The 21,709-nt window shown below is 33.5% G+C and overlaps 1 protein-coding gene across 8 annotated transcripts in view; it reads right to left on the bottom strand.

Moving 5' to 3' along the window:
- The window catches only part of Ctnna3 (catenin alpha 3), a 1,637,747-nt gene that overhangs the window by 494,049 nt on the left and 1,121,989 nt on the right, over positions 1 to 21,709 (bottom strand). For all 8 annotated transcript variants that reach the window (XM_063239556.1, XM_063239557.1, XM_063239560.1 and 5 more), the window contains one exon: positions 9,192 to 9,348. In XM_063239556.1, coding sequence (XP_063095626.1) covers positions 9,192 to 9,348 — 157 coding nt within the window. The remainder of the gene's footprint in view (positions 1 to 9,191; positions 9,349 to 21,709) is intronic.

A 21,709-nucleotide genomic window follows, 5' to 3' on the forward strand; every position in this document is an offset into this window, starting at 1 on the left:
TTGGAAACACATACATTTGGAACAATTTTTATAACTAATATCAAAAGGACACTAACATTTCAAAAACACAATTAAAAGACAAAGAATTCACGTTGGACAAACCAACTGCAGAGAATTTGACTTGCCAAACACATTTTATTTTTGGAAATTAAGCTTTGCTTCATAGCTGAACACTATTTTTACAGGTAAAATTTATAATATATAATAAATATTTGAACTGGGTGTAGTCCTCATGATTTTCAAGAAAGAACTGATTGTGCTTAGATTTGGAGTTTTCCTTGTACAGTAGAAAGCAAAATAACTCAAATATGACTTAAGAAAGTATGTATTTTTTACTTTCATACCATACTAAATTTTGTGAGGACATAAACACAGTCATAAAGAAGCAGTGATAGATTTATTTTTAGAATTCTGGTAGATTTATAAATGACATGTGGTATAGAGAGATCCTTACTTCAAAAGCCAACAATCAGTATTGAACAATTTAATCCTTCTAAAATATGATTATAAGCAAACATATTGTCACATGTGATTTATTTGTCTATTAATAACAAAATAACATCAACAAGTATGAGAATAAAATTTTCTTGCTGATTGTAGATATTATTTTAATTTACATTTCAATGTGGAGAATTGATACTTTAAGACTTCACAAGTTTTCATGACAGTTTAAGAAAAAATGGATATAGTTTCAGGATTCCTGTTCTTTACACTTATAAAAATCAAATAATTAAACATTATTATTGACTTCTGAGAAGTTCAAGAAATTGAAATATTTAAAAACAGTGTGCAAGCATAATTTCCTCTAGGTAACTCACAGTTCAAATCCTCTGTGACTTACCTTGTCATTTGATCTGACAAAGAGATGAAACAAAAGCCTGAATACAACCAACATTTCATTCTAAAAGACCATCCTTAGGGAGTACCAGAGAAGTCATATTCTGTTTGATATGCTTGCAACTTTTTCTAAGAAAAATCTGCCCCCTTCCACAAGCTGCCAGATTGTGATAGCACGGATCATGGCACTGGGAACCATGATTAGTCATGGGAAAAGCAACCCTTTTATTGCTTACTTTATGATCTTTAACCTAGGACTTTCAGCCTGATATATAAAAAGATCAATAGGCCCAGATAAATTCTTTTTCATTTATTTTTGAGAAAATTATGAAAGAGTCATCATGTGTCAAAACAAATGTTGAAAAGTTATCATGTTACAAGTAAAAAAAATGCAAATTTATACAGGGGCTGAAAGGAGAGAACAGAGGATGCCTTTCAGGGTTTGGACAAATGTGTATTTAGTTAACTGTTTAACACCCATGTACTCTTCTTTTTCACTAATAAAATTCTGCTTTTGTTTGTACAGTAGGTGTTCATAAAGGTTGAATTATTCAGTAATCATATTAAAGGCTATAATATTTTCTTTCATACATTTTTATGTTTTAAAGTTGATAAAAATACAAAGGAACTAATTTAATTGACTAATTAGTATATATTCCCTTTTCATTAATGCATCATGAAAAAAATACAAGGTTTCTGGAACTATTATTCAGAATGGGACAGTGAGCCTATGCAAAAGTCATGCATTTAACATATTAGATTGAAGTACATCAGAAAAAGTTTTTTTTTTTTTATTTAAGAGGAAAAAGAGAAAAACACAAAACAAACCAAAGCGGTGTAAGGGTACACGTAATACAGAACTACAAAAAAAAAAAAAAAAAAAAAAAAAACCAAAACAAAGCAAACAAACAAACAAACAAAAAAAAAACATAACAGTAAGAAATCACCTGTTAGTATATTACATATTATCATCTTGAAAATAGTTCCTCAAATCACAGTATCAAAGAATACAAGGTGGACATTCAAACAGGTAGACTGCAAACAGCTGTGTTCAATGATCCACAAACATTGATACAGTCAGCTATTTAACACCCCTAAACACACTTGCTGTTATATCCGTTAGAGCTCTATTTTTTTTTCTTCCCCTCTCTTTTTTACAACAAAATTCACACACTTTGGATTTCATTACTCCTTAGTGCTTATTACTTTGGGGGGGGGGGAAGAATACAGTCAAATATGGCAAAACAAAGCTGTCAGTCAATACCAAGGATAGACATAGCACATGGTGTAGCACAGAGTACAAGTTTATCAACAATGGTTATCAACGTTGTCCCTTGTTTCCTTAAAAACAGTTGTCTATCTCATTAGATATTATAAAGTTGGACAAAACAGTAGAGAACAAGACCAATAAAACTTAGGCATTGTAAACATTACAGGACTTCCAAAGAAGACTATAGTCAAACCAGAATGGGTATCTTAGTGAATCTTATTGTCTTCAAAGTAGTTGCCTATGTCTTCAAACTTGATACTACCATATAGAATGGAACAGAGTCTAATCAGTCAAAACAAGATCGTGGGAGTACTACAGGACTTCAAAACAAGTTAATAGGAAATCAAAAAGAGTTATTATTTATATATCCTAATTTTTTGAATTTTTTCTTTAATTAAGACAAACATAAGAAATGACTAAATAATTTTTTTAAAACAATAAGGGGGAGATTGAGATAAAACAGGACATAACAATATAACAATAGAGGTCACAGCATGACTGTTTCAACAACCTAGTACTTCACCACCATATAACCTGACTTAATAGTAGTTACCATAGTGTCTTTTTTCTTGAAATATTTGGACAAAACTTCATATACTCTAGCTTCAAATATTTTCAAATCAAGAAGCCCAGAATAAAGCCTTTCTAATTAATGAGTGAAAACTTTATAAGGCTCCAAGGCCACCTAATGGGGAATCATGATTACCACATATTTTTATATATTTGAATCATTACTTACATTAGGGAAACTATTCGGGATTCACACATGCGAGATTGATTTATTTCACTTATGAGTATGGTCTCAAGCCGCGCCCATTTATTGATAAATATCTCAATGTGATCCTTCTTTATAGCTGAATAATACTCCATTGTATAGAAATACCACAACTTTTTTATCCATTCCTCAGTTGATGGACACTTGGGTTGTTTCCAAGATCTGGCGATTACAAATTGTGCTGCTATAAACATAGGTGCACATATATCACTGTGGTATGATGCTTTCAGTTCTTCTGGGAATATGCCTAGAAGTGGAATAGCTGGAATAAATGGGATTTCCAATCCCAACTTTTTGAGAAATCTCCAGACAGATCTCCACAAAGGCTGTACCAGTCTACACTCCCACCAGCAGTGCAGGAGAGTCCCTTTTTCCCCACAGCCTCTCCAGCATTTGTTGTCGGTTTTCTTGATCCTGGCCATTCTTTCAGGAGTGAGATGGTATCTCAGTGTGGTTTTAATTTGCATTTCTCTAATGACCAATGATGATGAGCATTTTTTCATGTATTTATTTGCCATTTGCATTTCTTCATCTGAGAATTGCGTATTCATCTCAGATGCCCATTTTTGGATTGGATCTTTGAATTTTGGGGGTCTGAGTTTCTTTAATTCTTTATATGTTTTAGACAAGAGGCCCTTGTCTGAGAGAGAGTTCACTAAAATCTTTTCCCAGTTTGTGGGTTTTCTTTTCACTATGCTGCAGATTTCTTTTGACATGCAGAAACTTTTTAATAAGAAGTGGTCCCAGTTATTGATTCTGGGAAGTATTTCCCGTGCGGTTTGAGTCCTGTTCATGAATTCTTTACCTACTCCTATGTCTCCAAGGTTTCTACCTAATTTGTCTTCCAATAGATTTAGTGTTTCTGTTTTAATATTCAGATCTTTGACCCATTTAGATTTTAATTTAGTACATGGTGATAGACATGGGTCTAGCTTTAGTTTTCGGCAAATGGAGAGCCAGTTTTTCCAGCACCATTTATTAAAGAGACTGTCGTTCTTCCAGTGAACCTGCTTGGCTCCTTTATCAAAGATAAGGTGGTTGAGTGTGTTCGTAGTTGTGGTTGTATCTTCTAATCTATTCCACTGATCTTCGGCTCTGTTTTGATTCCAATACCATGTTGATTTTACTACTGTTGCTTTGTAGTATAACTTCAAGTCAGGGATTGTGATGCCTCCTGCTTTGTCTTTGCTGCTTAGAATTGCCTTTGCGATTCTAGGTCTCTTCTGGTTCCAGATGAAATTTAGGAGTGATTTCTCTAGATCTATAAGGTATATTGATGGAATTTCTATTGGGATTGCATTGAATCTGTATAACAGTTTTGGGAGAATGGCCATTTTCACAATGTTTGTTCTTCCTATCCATGAGCAAGGGATGTCTTTCCATTTTCTGAGATCATCTTCAATTTCATTTTTCAGTGTATTATAATTTTCACTGTATAAGTCTTTCACTTCTTTCGTAAGAGTAATTCCTAAATATTTCATTTTTTTGCTTGCTAATGTGAATAGTCCAGTTTCTCTTATTTCCCTCTCTGTAATTTTGTTGTTCGTGTATAGGAATGCTATTGATTTCTGAGTATTGATTTTGTATCCAGCCACATTACTGAATTTATTTATTGTATCTAAGAGTATTTCAATGGAGTTTAGGGGGTCTTCTATGTAGAGTATCATGTCATCTGCAAACAATGATAATTTAACTTCTTCTTTTCCTATCTTTACCCCTTTTATTTCTCTTTCTTGCCTAATTGCTCTGGCTAGTACTTCCAGTACTATATTAAATAGGAGTGGTGATAAAGGACATCCTTGTCTTGTGCCCGATTTTAAAGTAAAGGCTTTCAATTTTTGGCCATTTAGTATGATGCTGGCTGTTGGTTTGTCATAAATGGCCTTTATTATATTGAGGTAAATACCATTTATTCCAATTTTCTGTAAAGTTCTTATCATGAATAAGTGTTGGACCTTATCGAAGGCTTTTTCTGCATCTATAGAGATGATCATGTGATTCTTATTTTTGGCTTTATTGATATGGTGGATTACATTTATTGATTTGCGTATGTTGAACCATCCTTGCATTCCTGGGATGAATCCCACTTGGTCATGGTGTATAATCTTCTTGATGATTTGCTGGATCCTATTTGCCAATATTTTATTGAGTATTTTTGCATCTGTGTTCATTAGGGAGATCGGTCTATAGTTCTCTTTTATAGTTGGGTCTTTCTCAGGTTTTGGTACTAGAGTAATGTTTGCTTCCAGGAATGACTTAGGAAGGATTGCTTCCCTTTCAATTTCATTGAATAGTTTGAGGAGTGTCGGCATTAGGTTTTCTTTATATTTCTTGTAGAATTCTGCAGTGAATACATCTGGGCCTGGGCTCTTCTTGGTGGGTAAGGCCTTAATTACATTTTCAAGTTCATTAGCAGAGATTGGGTTATTCAACAGTTTTACATCCTCTTGATCTAGCTTTGGTACTTCATATGCTTCTAAGAATCTGTCTATTTCTTCTGTGTTATCAAACATTTGAGAGTAGAGGTTTTCGAAATAGGTGTTGATGATCCTCTGTATTTCTATTAGGTCTGTAGTGATTTCTCCTTTTTCATTTCTTATTGCATGAATTTGAGCTTTTTCTTCCCTTTTTTTAATAAGGTTGGCTAGGGGCTTATCGATTTTATTTATTCTTTCAAAGAACCAACTCTTTGATTCGTTGATTCTTTGGATTGTTTTCTTAGTCTCTATTGCATTGATTTCTGCTCTGATTTTTATAATTTCCTCTCTTCTTTTGGCTTTGGGCTTGACTTGCTCTTCTTTTTCTAGCTGTTTGAGGTGTAGCATCAAGTTATTTATTTGTATTCGTTCTGTTTTCCTGATGTGGGAACTCAGTGCAATAAATTTTCCTCTCAGAACGGCTTTCATTGCATCCCACAGATTCCGGTAAGTTGTATCTGCATTTTCATTTTCTTTTAGGTATTGTTTAATTTCTTCTTTAATTTCTTCTGTGACCCACTGATTACTCAAGAGTGTGTTATTTAGTTTCCATGTGTTTGCGGAATTTTTGCAGTATCCTTTGTCATTAATTTCTAATTTCAGAGCGCTATGATCCGATAATATGCAAGGGATGATTTCAACTCTTTTGCATTTGCTTAAATATGTTCTGTGAGCTAATATATGGTCTATTTTAGAAAATGATCCATGTACTGCTGAGAAGAATGTGTATTCTGATGTTGTTGGGTGGAACATTCTGTATATGTCTATCAAACCCATTTGTTCACAGGTGTGATTCAGTTCTGTTATTTCTTTGCTCATTTTCTGTCTGGTTGATCTGTCCCTTGGTGTCAGTGGTGTATTAAGGTCTCCTGTTACAATTGTGTTACTGATAATTTGAGTTTTCATTTCTGTTAATAATTGTTTTATATAACTGGGTGCTCTGGAGTTTGGTGTGTATATATTTAAGATAGTTATCTCTTCCTCTTGGAGTTTTCCCCTTACGAGTATGTAGTGACCTTCTTTGTCCTTTATGGTCATTGTTGGTTTAAAGTTCACGTTGTCTGCAAACAGAATGGCTACTCCTGCCTTTTTTTGGATTCCTGCTGCATGGAGAATTGTTTTCCATCCTTTGACTTTCAGTCTGTGAGTATCCTTCTGGGTTAGATGGGTTTCCTGTAAACAGCATATGGTTGGATTTTGTTTCTTGATCCATTCTGCTAGTCTGTTTCTTTTGATTGGTGCATTGAGACCATTTACATTCATGGTTATTACTGTTAAATGCTGGTTAATTGTAGGAATGTTATCTCTCTGCTGTTGCATCTTTATCTTTCTGTTCTGTTTAATTATTTGCTTTGCTTAGTGGTTTTTTCCATTGTGTATCTAAACTGTCTTTCAATATTTTTTGCAGGGTTGGTTTGGTGTTCATGAAGTTCTTCAGCTGTTCTTTGTCATGGAAGTATCGTATTGCACCATCTATTTTGAATGATAGTTTTGCAGGATATATCAGTCTCGGTTGGAAATCGTTTTGCTTTAGGATCTGGAATACTTCACTCCATGCTCTTCTTGACTTTATCGTTTGTGCTGAGAAGTCTGCTGTGATTCTGATAGGTTTTCCTTTATAAGTGATCTGTCTTTTCTCTCTGACAGCTTTTAATAATCTATTCTTGTGTTGGATTTCTGGGATGGTGATTATTATATGTCTGGGTGTAGTTTTATTTTGGTTATGACTGTTTGGAGTTCTATATGCTTCACTGATCCTGATGTCAGTTTCTGATCTCATGCTTGGGAAATTTTCAGCTATTACTTCTCTAAATATCCTCCTGACATCCTTCATGTTGTCTCCCTCTCTTTCATTAATCCCTATCATTCTTATGTTATTCTTCTTTGCATCGTCTTGCAGTTGTTGAATTGTTGTTTCCTGATTCCTTGTTATTTTCAAAATATCTTTCCTTTCCTGTTCACTAGCTGCAATCCTGTCTTCAAGGTCTGAAATTCTATCTTCACTTTCATTAAGGCAGTTTTTACAACTTTCAGTGGAGTTTTTTATTTCCTGTATATCTCTGTGCATCTGCATTATGTATTCTGTTTGTTTCTTATATTGCTCGTCTAGGGATTCTATCTTTTTGTTTAGTTCCTCCAATTTTTTATCTGTGTTTTCTTTAGATATATTTAGAATCTCTTTCATTTCTTTTATCATTTCTTCTTTTATCTGGGAGATTATTTCGAGTTTGAATTTCTTTAAAGCTTCCTGGAGTTGCTTGTCAATTTCAGTGGCTATTGTGTCCGATATATGAGGTGGATGGGATATATTTTCTTCTATATACATCGCTCCTAGGGTTTCTTGAGATGGGCTGGAGGTTTGAGGTTGTAATTTAGTCTTTCGTTTTGTCATTTTCCTATATTTCTGTGTTTCAAGTGTTATTTGAAAGCTTCCTCAGGATCTGTTGAAAATCCCCTTCTATGTTTGGAGCTACTGAGACTCTGGCACCGCGCTACCCCAAGCCATTGGGCCTACAGAACCAGTGGCCCTCCTCTGCCTGCTCAGAACTCTGCAGTTCCAGACAAGCTGGGCCTCAGGGACACTGTGCGCCCACCTGCCCCTTGGAAGCTCCACAGTTCTTCAATCGCAGCCGGGTTAGGGTACTCACCACAGGCCGCAGTGCTTCAGGAACCTGTGGACCCTCCCTGGTTGCAGAGATATCCAGAGTCCTCCAGACTCGCAGAGAGGCCGGTGAGGGCACCCCAGATCTGCCCAGCTCCTCCTCTGCAGACCTATGGCCAGGCGCTGCAGCTAAACAGGCTGGGCTAGGCTGATAGTGTGGGCCCGCCCATCAGTTGGCAGCTCAGCAAGTCTCCAAGTGGAGCCTGAATGGGGAGGCTGATGTGAAAGCCTCAAACCCACCTCGCCCCTTTACTGCACCTGGAAGCCTGGGGGAACTCCAGCAGTCTGGGCGGAGATATCCAGAGTCCTCCAGACACGCAGAGAGGCCGGTGAGGGCACCCCAGATCTGCCCAGCCCCTCCTCTGCAGACCTATGTCCAGGTGTGTCCAGAAAAAGTTTTTAAAATTGTGTTAAATATGTATGATAAATTAATATTTTATTAAAAATAGTATCATAGGAAAATCCATTTCTCATAAAAATGAAAAATAATAAAATTAAAGAAGTACATAATTTATCTTAAGGTCAGGATTATCTTTTAAGAGAATAAGAAAGTATGCCATTGCTATTACAGTACTATAATCCAAATTTAAGGTACACTTTTGAGGTTATCGCCTTATGAGTATACTTTCACAAGCCTGTGAAATTCAAGACTAATTTTCTATAAGTTCATCATGTGAGCTCTGCATAATTCTGAAACCCAAATGTTACCAATGTAATTAGATATTTTCCCTTGTTTCCCTGGCTCTTTAGTATAATCAGATTCCTATACTCGCAGTTGAATTGTCATGCTGTATCTCAAATAAGTGAAAACTTTTCTCGCTGATACATAGTTCTGAGTGGAGGAAAAATGACCGGAAAATAGAGTAATGAATAAAATGCTGATTTATTAAAGTCAGTAAAGACAGGATCTATTTTCTCTTATGCCCTCCCAATGAGTAGAATTTTCTTTCAAGACAGTGTAATTGTGGAATTTCAAAGGTTAGAAATTGTGAGGGCCTTAATTCCAGGAGAGACTGCTGATGGCACAATTGCTTTACTGAATGGTCACATTTTACTCCTAAAACATTTTTAAGGAAAGCCTCCTTATATTACATGAGCTTTGCTTACTATTATACTGTTTTCAGAAATTGCTAGCACAAACACACATATTCAAAGATCAGAAAAGCTTACCAGATACAGCAAGGAAATCATCAATGCTTGTAATGTCATCCACAGCTTCAGTGAGAACATGTATATAATTCTCCCACGTGCGCTTGTACATTTCCATGGTGTTTTTCACCACTTGACTTTTGGGTCTTGCAGCCAAAGCAAGTGCAGCATTAACAATCTGTAAAAATGTATAATATTTACCCAGTGAATTCTTTGTAAACAATTATCGATGTGGAGATGCCAGGTATTATTTCTTCAAAATGTTAAATACATTAATCCTTAATCACAAAGTAAATGGTAAAATGCCTCTATTCACTTTGCTTTTGGTAATAATTTTATTCTCAACAATAACTTAATTTTAAAACTTTATTAAATATTACTACCTAAGAATTGCAGAAGATACAAAGATAATTGGTGTCTGCCTTTAAGAGCTTGAATAATACCCAATGAGAAAAGGTAACATGTAACTATTTCTTCATTTCATATATTATAAATACCATAAGAACAAATAATAATCAACAGACAATAATGAACAGAGAGATCATTTTCAATAGTTGTGCTATGGAAACAAATTAGGGAAAAGTAACATTTTCAAAGGATATCAGTATTCACATTGGGCAATTAGGTAGACAGTGAATGCACTCAATATGCAAATCACTAAAATAAAATCTTTGACTTATTTGAGGGCTTTAGATATTTCACTAATAAACTTCACACATTTATTCATGTATTCATTCCAAATTTCAGCTATATACTAAGTATCTTTTATCTAACAAATATTTTCCTTAGGTTTTAGGAATATGGAAATGAAGAAGACACAAATAAAATTCATTACCTTCCGGGAGTTATTATCTCTCACAGGGATATAGGCAACTATCAAGTCTAGCCGGGGTAATGTAAAGTTTGTGAGATGGTTGTGAGAAGCTAATAATAAAATACACGGTAGAAAAGAAGAATAAATATTAGATGGTAGAAAAGAAGATTTACAAGTTTAGGAAGGCCTTGTATTTAAGCAAATTTTAATAAAATCATAGATGAGAGTCTTGGGACAGAGCAGGAGAGAGTTTTAAGAAAGTACAAAAATAGAAACTTATGTGATAACGATAAAAGAGTTTCACCTGGAGCCTGAGTATAGGAAAGAAACCAGCAGGAGCCCTTGACTGTCCTGCTCAGGACTGTGGCCTTATTTATGGTGCTGGAGAGTCATGTTGACTTTAGAACAGTTTTCTCAGAACTACTAATTTCTCAGTAAACTTAGAAGACTATTGAAAAAATATGTAAGAATGAGAAGGAGCCTAAACTGTAATGGTAAAGGTGATGAAAATGGCTTCACAGGATTTTCAACTAATTATAGGAGGAGGTAGATAGGTTAAAGATTATCACCAGGAATACCATGCAGCCATTAACAAATTACAGAAAACAATACTTAAGACAAGAAAATAAAAATGAATAGTAAGTTATAAAACATTATACTTCAAAGGATGTTACTTTTACATATAAAGAAGACGCAAATATGCTATAATGATTGAACTGTCACTCTGGGTGTTGGTCAGTCAAGTAGTTTTCATAAATTTTTCAGATTTTCTAGTATGTTTTGCATAGCCAGAATAAATGAAGTTACTCTTCAAAGAAAGAGGATTATTTTTTTTTTTCCAAAAGTAAAGGGAAAAGTAGTTGCTGTATCATTTAAAAAGGGCAAGTCCATTAGTTAAGAGTCAAGGTTGTAGAGGGCAACATATGAAATTGTTTTGGATGACACAGGTGATGGCAAGTGTTAGGTGTGAACTCTCCTATAAGAAATGTTGACGGACGTGGGAGTAATTCTCTGCTTTATATACAAAATACAAGGCATAAAACAGACATACGTATTGTATTTTTTTTAAAAAAAATTCTTCATTTGCATTTCATTTGTTCAGGTCTTAAGGGAAATAGACACAGTGTAGTTATACTAAGATACCATCACAGTTTCTGTCCTAAAACTGCTTATAGTGTAGTATGGAAATCAGACCAAATGTAGGCAATTATAACTGATCAATGGGGCTACATACTAGGAGCAACTGGAGGCCTTATCAAAGCAGATTCCTGAGCCACACCCTTGGAATTTATGATTCAATTGACCTAAGATGGGACTTGAGAACTGGCTTTCTAAAAATTTCTAGACTACTGACCCGGGGATCACACTCAGAAATCCTATGAAGTACAATGGTAAAGCTATAAGATAAAACCACATCAAGGGGCCTCATACACATGGAAAAGGCCACACCCTTTCACAATGAGTGCTGTCCTAAAGACCTGAAATCTGAAAAGCAAGGAGAAAATATAGAAATAGCCATGATATTTTCTTTGGGAGAGATAGCAATGATATGTGCATAGAAATAGGAACAAGATAGAGCCCAATTCTACCTCCTGGAGAATACTGAGTTAGAGGAGAGGGTGATAGATGTACAAGAAAATCTAAGATAAAAAGTAGAAGATGGAAGAAACAAGAAAATACCTATAGAGAAAAGATCATGAGCATGTGATAAATATAAGTAATCATAAGAGGAAATTAAGATATTAAAGGTCATAATATGAAAATCTTTTCAAACAGTCGTGCACTACAAAAGAGTCACCAATAATGAGCTCTGAAAAAAGGAATTTTGAATTTGGAAAATGGAGTCACTGGTATAACTTATTGGATATAGTGGTATTCAGATTTCATCCAATTTAGTAGCAAAAAATAAAAGGGCATCTTTACTCAGCAACCTAAGGACTGTACCTTACTTAAATGGTTTTCAAGAAACTATTGGAAGTGAAGGGAGAAATTAGTTGGCTAAAATATTATGTTGATATTCTCCTCTTTTATTTATTTTTTATGAAAGAAGAACATCTTAAATTTTAAGGAAAATACACACCAAGTTTAGAAATAGCTACTGTGCAATGTTCCTTGAATTCAGTTTTAGAGTTTTATTAACCTATTAACTCACAATGTACCTTTGTGTTCACCACAAAATCTCTGGTCTCTGGTGTTTCATTGTTCCTGCAAGCGGACAACTGTGTACACATGTGGTGATGCTGAAACTGTATCTTCACAGTCAGGCTAACCTTTAAATGCTGGTGCAGAATCCTCAGAGGGGATATGAAGTCATGATGGTGAGACAGACTATATTTTCTAAGAACATGTTCAGTTGTGCTGCTGAGCCAGTTTACCTGATTCAACACCCCACTCCACTAAAACATGCTGTCCTGCTTTACTCTCCTGACACTTAGCCTAAATATAAAGCAGACAAAATACACAAGATGCACTACTGCTTTTTAAGGCAGAAGAAATCTTCATCACAATGTCACACTTCTAGTACTTTAACTGTATAAATGGAGAAAAAAAAATGACCATTCTTAAATCTTTTGCAAACATAACTAAAGAGTTTTTAAATGAATTAGTTTACTTACTGGGGCACTTTTTTCTTTGCATTATGGTTGAGATGAGAACACATTAGAAAGAACTTGGACTTTGCCCGTTACCTATTTGATTAACTCACACTTAAAAGTTTCTAAAATTCAGCCCTTATTTATATCTTAATTATTCCATTAACGTGGTTTTTTCTTCCACAAGATGTTCTCCCTATTCTAAACACAATTGTTTTCCTATTGCACAAGAAATCATGCCTCATCATTCTTGCCAATAACTTTTGACAAAGTCTTTAGTTGAGAAAAGACAAAATCCAAATCCCTTTTCACTGAAATCCTCCGTGGGTCAACCCTTACCTACAGGTCAGCCTGCTAAATAATCTCCTTCATTAGAGCTTATATTCCACCCATAATGTCTTTACCTCTGTTCCCTGATTGTATTCTGGATCTTCATATCTCTCTGACTTTGCTGTTATTACTGAATTTGGCTTAATGTCCTTGTTAAGGACCTTTCCCTACTCTAATGCATCAAAAGAAATAATTTCTATATCTAAGAACTTCTGAAATGTCACCATATACTGTGAAACAATCCCATATCCAAAACTAAGAGAACTATTTTGCCTTCTCCTTTATGCTTTAAAAGTATTTTGTCCATACAACTAAATAATAGTTATCTTAGTGCACCATACTTAGACATGTATGCTCTTGGAGCCCCTTCACACAGGAGACTATGTGTTATACATCTTTGTTTCTTATTAAATATATAAACCATAGAAACTTCTGTATTTATAAACCATCTTTTAAAAAATATATGACATGCCCTTGGCTCATACTGAAAGGAATCTCAGTATCATGATATCATTTATCATTTTCTTCCTCTTTCAATCTGACTAGGTCATATGTAGGTGTCCCACTCAAAAACAGTCAATCCATAGACTATCTAGCAAATGGTTACTGTCTTGGTTATTTTTCTCTGATTGTTGAGAAAAAAACACTCAACACCCAAAATTAAGTAAGGAAAGGTTTATTTAGCTCACACATGGTTGAGGTTTTGGTCCATAATTAAATGGCTACAAAGCAGGATGCCCCAGCACAGGGGAAATACTTCAAGGTGATAGAAGACAACAAAGCAAGAAAAAAGGGTTCAAAAAGGAGGAACAAGCCTCTTTTCCTCCCTTATACTGTATGCAGGCTACCTGGCCCAGGGAAGATGCAGCACGGCACACTGCCAATTCCAGCACTTGACAATGACAAACTCCACATTCAGCCCTCTTTGAAAGGCCCACCACTCAAGATGGCATGAAATTTTCCGGGGGCGGGGGCAATCCAGATTCAAACTGTAACAGTCAAAGAGTATTATTTAAGGTTAAGGTGCTTTAATCTCTCTTGAAGTTTTGAACTATAATTTGTTAAGAAATCATTAATTGGAGGTAGAGATTAAAACTGAAAATAAACAGAGAGACACCATCTAGTAAAATCAGAGCTACAGTGGGCTGATAAAGTTCAAGATATGATAGACTCAAAGAAAGGCAAAGTTGTAAATAAAAAGAAACTAAAAGTAGATCAATGGTATGAGGTGAAAAAAGAGTGTAAAGTAAAATAATCTACTGGATGGCAGGAAGAGAATGGAGAACATATGTATGAATCAAAAACACTAAAATGGGGAAATGATATGCAGATGAAAATAATAATTGAGAGTTGACATTTTGAGAGGATCAAAGTTTGGCTTAAAAACCTACAGACACAATAACAGCAATAGTAATAAATACACTCAAAATTCTTACTCTACACTGAAAACTGTCCTAAGCACTTTTTGCACTTTAAGGCCTCTAACTTTTACAAAACCACAATGAGGTAAATTCTATAATTACACCTATTTTCAAAGTTACTAGTTACTAAGAAAAAATATCACCCTGCCCTAATGAGAATTCATGTTTCTAAAATTTGAAGCTAGGTTCTATTAATTCTATAACAATTTATGATGCCATAGTCTATTATCCTTAACACCAGAGTTTTATTGAAGAGAACATCGCACAACCTGATTTGAAATTTTAAAAAATGGTGTGTGTGTGTGTGTGTGTGTGTGGTGAAAAATACACATAAAATTCATTGTACTAACATCTACAAATATAAAATTTAGTGGTATTTAGTACCTTCACATTGTTATGCAAACGTTACCATTATCCATCTCATTTGTCGTCTCAAATGGAACTTCCACATTGAACAATAACTTTCTATTCTTCCTTTATGCTAACATCTAGTAACCTCTGTTATACTTTATGATCTATAATTTCAATTAATCTAGGGACTTCATATAAGTATAACTGTAGAATATTTATTATTTATGACATATTCCACTTAACATAATGTTTTCAAGGTTCATCCATGATGCAGAATGAATCAAATTAATTAATTTTAAAGCTAACACTCTACTGTACATAAATGCTACATATTGCAAATCTATTTATATGTCATTTTGCTAATCATTCAAATACCATGGATATTTGGATTGTTTACATCTTTCAACTACCATTAATAATGCTATCATGACCATTAATGTTCTAGTATCTGTTCAACTAAAGCTTTAAATTATTTTGGCTATATACTCAGAAAGGCATCACTGTATTACATGATATAATAGTTAGTTTCTTTGTTGAGATACAATAGCTCACAGAAACAATTTAAAGAAGGAGAGGTTTAAAATTTGGCACACAGTTTCAGGGGATTCAGTCAATGGGAGAAAACTTCAGGATAAAAGTACATGCCAGAAGAAAGCATCTCACTACATAACGGCCAGGAAATAGAGCAAGGGAACAGTACCAGAAAGGAATGTATCAGGGGACCACATACACTTAAACCTGATACCTCTATCACCTGCCCAAACGTATCCAGAAATGTGATTTACTAATCCCTCAGCAAATTCTAAGCCAATCAAGTTGACAACATTAAGGTTAACTACCACATATAGTTATTTTTAATTTAATATTATGTTGAATTTTCATACGGTTTACCAAGGTCACTGCACCATTTTTTATCCTACTTACTATGAACAAGTATTTTGATTTCATCATATTCTGGTCAACACTTGCTACTTTTAGTATCAAATCAAATAGATTATTTTTAATATACCCACACTCATTTGCCTTAGGAAATTATAAACTAGGTTCAGAATATTTAAGATTGTCAAACTGTCTTAAAGTTTCAGTTAGTTTATTCCAGGAAGCAGAAAGTTTATATTTCTGAGCTTCTCCCTGGTATGGAACTTCTCTAATACTCCAGCAGAGGCCTAAAAATGTGATCACTCTAGAAAAGTTTGTCACAAGTGTTTTGAGAGGCAACTTCAGGAGAAATTGAATTGGTAATGCATTTCATTTGAGTTTATTAATTTTTATGCATTATACAGTGACCTGTCTGAATATCAGTTCACTTATACTCAGGGCGCTGATATCATGTGATGAAACTTTTGCCTCTTCAAGTTATATATGCTCTACTTCCTCAGCCTTCTTCCACATTATTTCATAAAAATGACATTACAAAATAAATTGTTATTTTAGAAATCACTACCAAGAAGAGAGACAAACCAAGAGAGTTGGAGGGAGAGATATTTAAGGGAGAGAAAGAAGAAAAAAAGAGAGAAAAGAAGAAACAAAAGCAAAGGAAAAGCTATTTCATCATGCACATTTATTAGATAGCAGGCACAGTTTAAAACTTTGATTTTGTGATACTTTTCAGAATTGTTTAGTAGCTTCTTGTTATTAATTTCTATGTCTTACTCAAATATTCACTCTTTCATAAAGAGGGTCTCAAAATTCTATGAGTTTATATCTCACACAGACTGGCCTGCTACAGCCAGTGTGTTTTTCATAAAAACTACTTATCTTCTGATATGAAACAATGAACACAGAATCTACTACAATATCTTACCAGAGCTCTACCTTGATAACAATATATCTTTGCTTCTTTGTAAATAGTTTCAGAAAAATGATTTTAATGTTCTATACTCTCTAAAACTTTGAAAACATGACTTCTTTTATGCTACTCTCTTTTAGATGTGGCATTAGTTTTCTTCAATTGTTAGGGAAGAATAATGGAGAATGGTAAGAACAATATTATTGAGAGTTTGCAATGTGCAGGAATGTTTTCTAAGTACTTGATATGGATGAATATTTGTTAAGCTACTGAGTTTCTGTAAGTGTCCTCCCTCAGACTGCTGCTGAGACAATGGAGATACGAGAAGATGAGAATTTACAGTTTCAGGTGCATAACTCGATTCAATGGAAGCCTAGGGTCTTAAATTAATGTTACTCTAACTCCAACTGACTTTATGTATAAAACAATCATGTTAACTTCATCCAGGATTAATTTTCTCAAAAGTTAGAGATATGTGCTTTGGGTTGGAATTGGAGGTGTACTATGCAATTTCAACAATATCATGGAGTTTCCTTTAGATTTTAACATTCACTTTAAATATTGCCATCTGAAGTATGTATTAGCCTCTTTTGAAAGATTTCTAAAACAATTACTTAAAAATGGGAAATAAATCTATGTAATTTAATTTTGTCAGAGATAGTTCAATGCTGGCATTGATACAAATAATCTTAAAAATTTAGTTAATATAACAAAAGCACTTTGTGGATTAAAAAGATGAGTTATGTGTAGCACATAAAGGTCTGATTACCTCAGTGTCATGGCATGTAGAAGAAATTAAAATGACTAGATATATGTTGTCCCAAATACATCAAACCTTATATGTGAAGTGAATTTATATGTGATCTGCTTTAATGAGTAGCACTATAATGATTTTGGAATTCTAACAATCCTGGTATGGGTCAAATTCAGAGTTCTGATTCTGCATTCTTTTCTTAGTTGTATGAATGCTGGTTTATTGCCAAATGTCTTTTATTTTGTATGCCAGTCTTTCCATAACTTTTCAGTTTAGATTTTGTATTTTGCCTTCTTTCATATTACACTTCATTTATGGGGAATTACCCTTCCATTTAAATTTACAGTATGCATCGTTTTCATAAATCACCATCATCACAACTTTATGTTAAGTAATAATTCCAGAGACAGGGAAGCGAATGGAACTAAGGAGACATATTTTGCCATGGACTTAAGGCTTACAGACAATTAATGAAACTCCATTCTACTCTGGCTTCATGACCTTGTAATCTCCTTACGCTGTGAAGGAATAATCTTGAATGATAGGATTATTCACACTAAAACTTCCCACAACCTTTAAGGTGCTTTTGGATACACATAGACACATAAACAAAAACACAGTAAACTAACCCAAGGATTAAATTTACTTTTTAAATAGAGTGGAGCAAAATTTATTTCATGGCAAAATGGCTTTCCTTTAAAGTGTATTCTAGCATCAATTTTCATATTTCATAACCCATAATGTCATAGAAAAGGAGAAAATCTAGAACTATTAGATAATATAAAGTTTAACATATCAAAAAATGTGTACCATAAAAGGTTTATACAAAACAATCTTTCCATACATAACAATAAAATGTTTTATCTCTGCTGAACATACTAAACATAAGAATAGGGAAATCTAATGAATCAAATAAATAAATGTCAAATAGATTGTTTTATGTATAACAAAATTGTCAACAAGTAGGCTTATAGACAAATTAAAATGAAATTTTGTGTCTGAATTCCACATTTTAATCCAGTTCCATTATGTGGCAATTCTATGTTGCTTTATACAAACTGTTTACTTTCTAAGTGTCAGTTTATCAATTTTAAATGATCATAAAAATGCATATTACACAGGTTGATGGAAGAATTAAATTAGCTAAATAAAATAATTACTATTCACCAAACAGATTAAAAGTTTCCAGAAGTATCAACAGTGATAGCTTGTTATTGTTTTAGGAATTTAAAAGAACCCAAACACTATTTACACAAGAATACACACACAGAATTTATAATTGTTAGACTCAAAAGACACTTTGATGTACAATTAGAAACATTTAAATAAATGGAAAGGAAAACAATCTATAAAAACACTAAAATAAGAGAAATCTCATCGTAAAAAGGAGTCATGCAAAACAAAAAACAAACAAACAAACAAACAAACAAAAAAAAAAGCAGTGATTTCCAATGATGAAAACACAAACAATAGAAGTTTTATTGGGCCTATTTTATAATCTGCCACTCAAAAACTTAATAAGGTTAGAATTTGAATTGGAATAATTTATATCGTTCAAATCATTTGATTTCTAATGTAGGAACTAAAAATAAATTTGTCATCTTTCCAAATTCCCAAATTTTTTAAAAGGAAAATTTTATGTCAGAAATATGTCAAAAAATCTTATTCTGGAGTACTGCCCAGTTTCATACATACTTTAGGGAAAAATATAAACTATTAACTAATTCTCAAAATTTGTTTCATAATAATGTGGCAAATATAAAAAAGAATAAAAGAACTTTTATGCAATGTATGAATATTATAGATTAGATATGTTTTCTTCATTGTTTAAAATTTCTAAAATTATAATTTTGGTTTTAGCATTACAAATAATTTAGGAAACTTAACTTTATTAGGTCTAAAAGAACGTTTGTTATTTAACTACTCTTTATTTAAGGGAAAATAAGATAACACCGAGTCAGAAAATGTTTTATTTAAATGTTTCAGGCAAATAAATATTCAGTAAAGGACAATATATGAGATATAGATAACACAAGCATATAAGTATTTTCAAAAGGACAGAATGTATATAAAAGATGAAATCTAGATTATATAAGCAATAGCTCATTGTATTGCAAAGATATGTAAAGAGATATGCATACAGCGTACAAACTGAGTTGAAATAAAATGATCATCTTTCCTACACTGTTCTTGCTCTCTTGCATTCTCTTTTCCTAATGGGTTCCTAGAAAAACATTTACTTCATGTCCTTGACCTAGTGGTCTACCTTCTAAGAGGCTGGATCTATCACCATAAACCCACTCAATCTGCCATCATCTCTCAGTGAGACAACTAAAATAGCTTTACTTCTGCTCCTAGTCACTCTGCAAAGAAATATTTTCAAATCAATAATCGCTTAACCTTTTGCCTCCTCTTTTATGTTAAGGTTCATCTCTGCCTTTTATGTTAAATCAAAGTACTTACTTAAGTTCTTAGTACTTAAATCTAAAGACCTGAAATATTTGACACCCAAATATCCCTCTACTACTATATCCTTTCAGTCTTCTTAAATTTCCCCCTTGTTTTGCCTAGAATGTTCACTTACAATGTTCTGTCCCATTTTAAGCATCATTTCCTAAGGTCAGTTTTATCAAATCTAGACCAGGTTCTTTAAACTGTTCTCATGAAACAAAGTTCTTTTCCTTTGAACCTTTAACTCACTGTTTACTGGAATAGGCATTAGAGAGATTACCTGATTAATGTCTGATTCTCTCTTTCTTCTATTACCAAAAAAGCAGGGATTTTAATATTATTGCCTCAGGGTATGAGAAAAGGGTCAAATTGAAACTCTTTGCCTTCTAAACAGGGATCTAGCCAAAGGTTTCAAGTAACCAAGTGTATCATTGGAAGAAACTCATACTATTATTGGTTAAAATACATTGACAGAAACATAAGGACATTACTAACATGCATATTCATTAGAGAAGGTATTAATCAAATCTTATTATATTACTTGAAAAATTATTTCAAGCTGAAGAGCATCTTCAAAGGGCTGAGTCCCCCGGAGTTTTCTGTGCATATATTCTTTGCTCAAATGTAGTGAGACTAGAGTTAGAGAAACATACACATTAGAGTATCATTTACTCATTAAATTGTCACACTCAAAATATGGCCAGATTTTAGTTCTTCAGATATTAATTATTTGATTTTGCCAGCTAGAGGTCAGAACAATAAAATAAGAAATTATCCAAGCTGCAAAACACATTCACAAATCCCACAGTAATTTAACCTTACATTTAATGTAAGCAAAAAGAATTTTACATTCTATTTAAATTATCTTGAGAAAAATGAAAGGTTTTTATTACAAATGTATAGTAGAACAAAAAATAAAGTATAAAATTAAACTCCTGCAATATTCAGTTGATATCTATATATCATCTATCTGTACATAAATATATCTAAATTCACACACACACACACACACACACACACACACACACACACGAGAAATTTTAGATTTCCCATGAATGGAATAGCATTGCTTTCTCAAACCGCAAGCTTTTTTCTAAAGTTAGCCTTTGTATCCCTTTCCTCTATCATATTTAGATTACAATATACATCACATAAAATTGTTTAGCAGATTATGCCCATAATTTATAGAAATTTATTAAATTACTTCTTTTATTGAATAGCAAAGGACAATGGAGTGACTTAAAATTTAAATAAGCTATACAAATTTAAGTAACTAAATCAAAATAAATTCTCAGACATTTTAGGCAATTTCTTTTTCATTTTTGAAATAGAAGAAAAAGAAACACATTTTCTCATTAAATAATTGCCACCATTACTATTTAAAATTTACTCTACACTGGCGAAATATCTATTTTGGACCTAGCATAGTATAAAAGTTCTGAATGTTTATTTCATTCTACAGGACCTGTAGTACTTAATTGCTGAAGCATATTCACTGGTGCATACAAAGTACCACAGTGATGCACTACTTATTGTAATCAGTACACATTAAAGAAGCATGACCTACATTTGCCAGGATTCACTTTGCAAATGCAATTCTTAAGGCGGGGGGGAGTCTTAATTTTAAGTTACAAAATGAGTCAGTTGATTTCCAAAAGTCATCGTCAACAAACAATATAAATACTACACACTACAAAACAAAACATTCCCTTCGTCAGAGTGCAGACTTCATTGTTTTTGAAATGTTATTTAATTTGTGCTAGAGAGGCTTGAGCCATAATATACGTAGCAGAAAATAAATAAGACCATGGTTTTAATTACAGACTTGATCCACTAGTCTATGCATAGAATCCAAGAATAAAGTACTACTGTTTCCTGGGAGCTGGGCTATGTAAATTAGATGAGTAGTAGGACACTCTCCTATGAACAGGAGGGAATTCTCTCTGGGGAAATGCAGATGACAAAGCTGTAATGGCTTTTAGCAGCTGGCAGGGTCTATTTGAAGAGCTGATGTCATTTTATGTAATGAATTAGGAAC

Source organism: Cavia porcellus, unplaced genomic scaffold, assembly GCF_034190915.1.
Source record: "Cavia porcellus strain 051 isolate PalLab524CR breed Dunkin Hartley unplaced genomic scaffold, mCavPor4.1 scaffold_28, whole genome shotgun sequence".
Classification (NCBI taxonomy): Eukaryota; Metazoa; Chordata; class Mammalia; order Rodentia; family Caviidae; genus Cavia; species Cavia porcellus.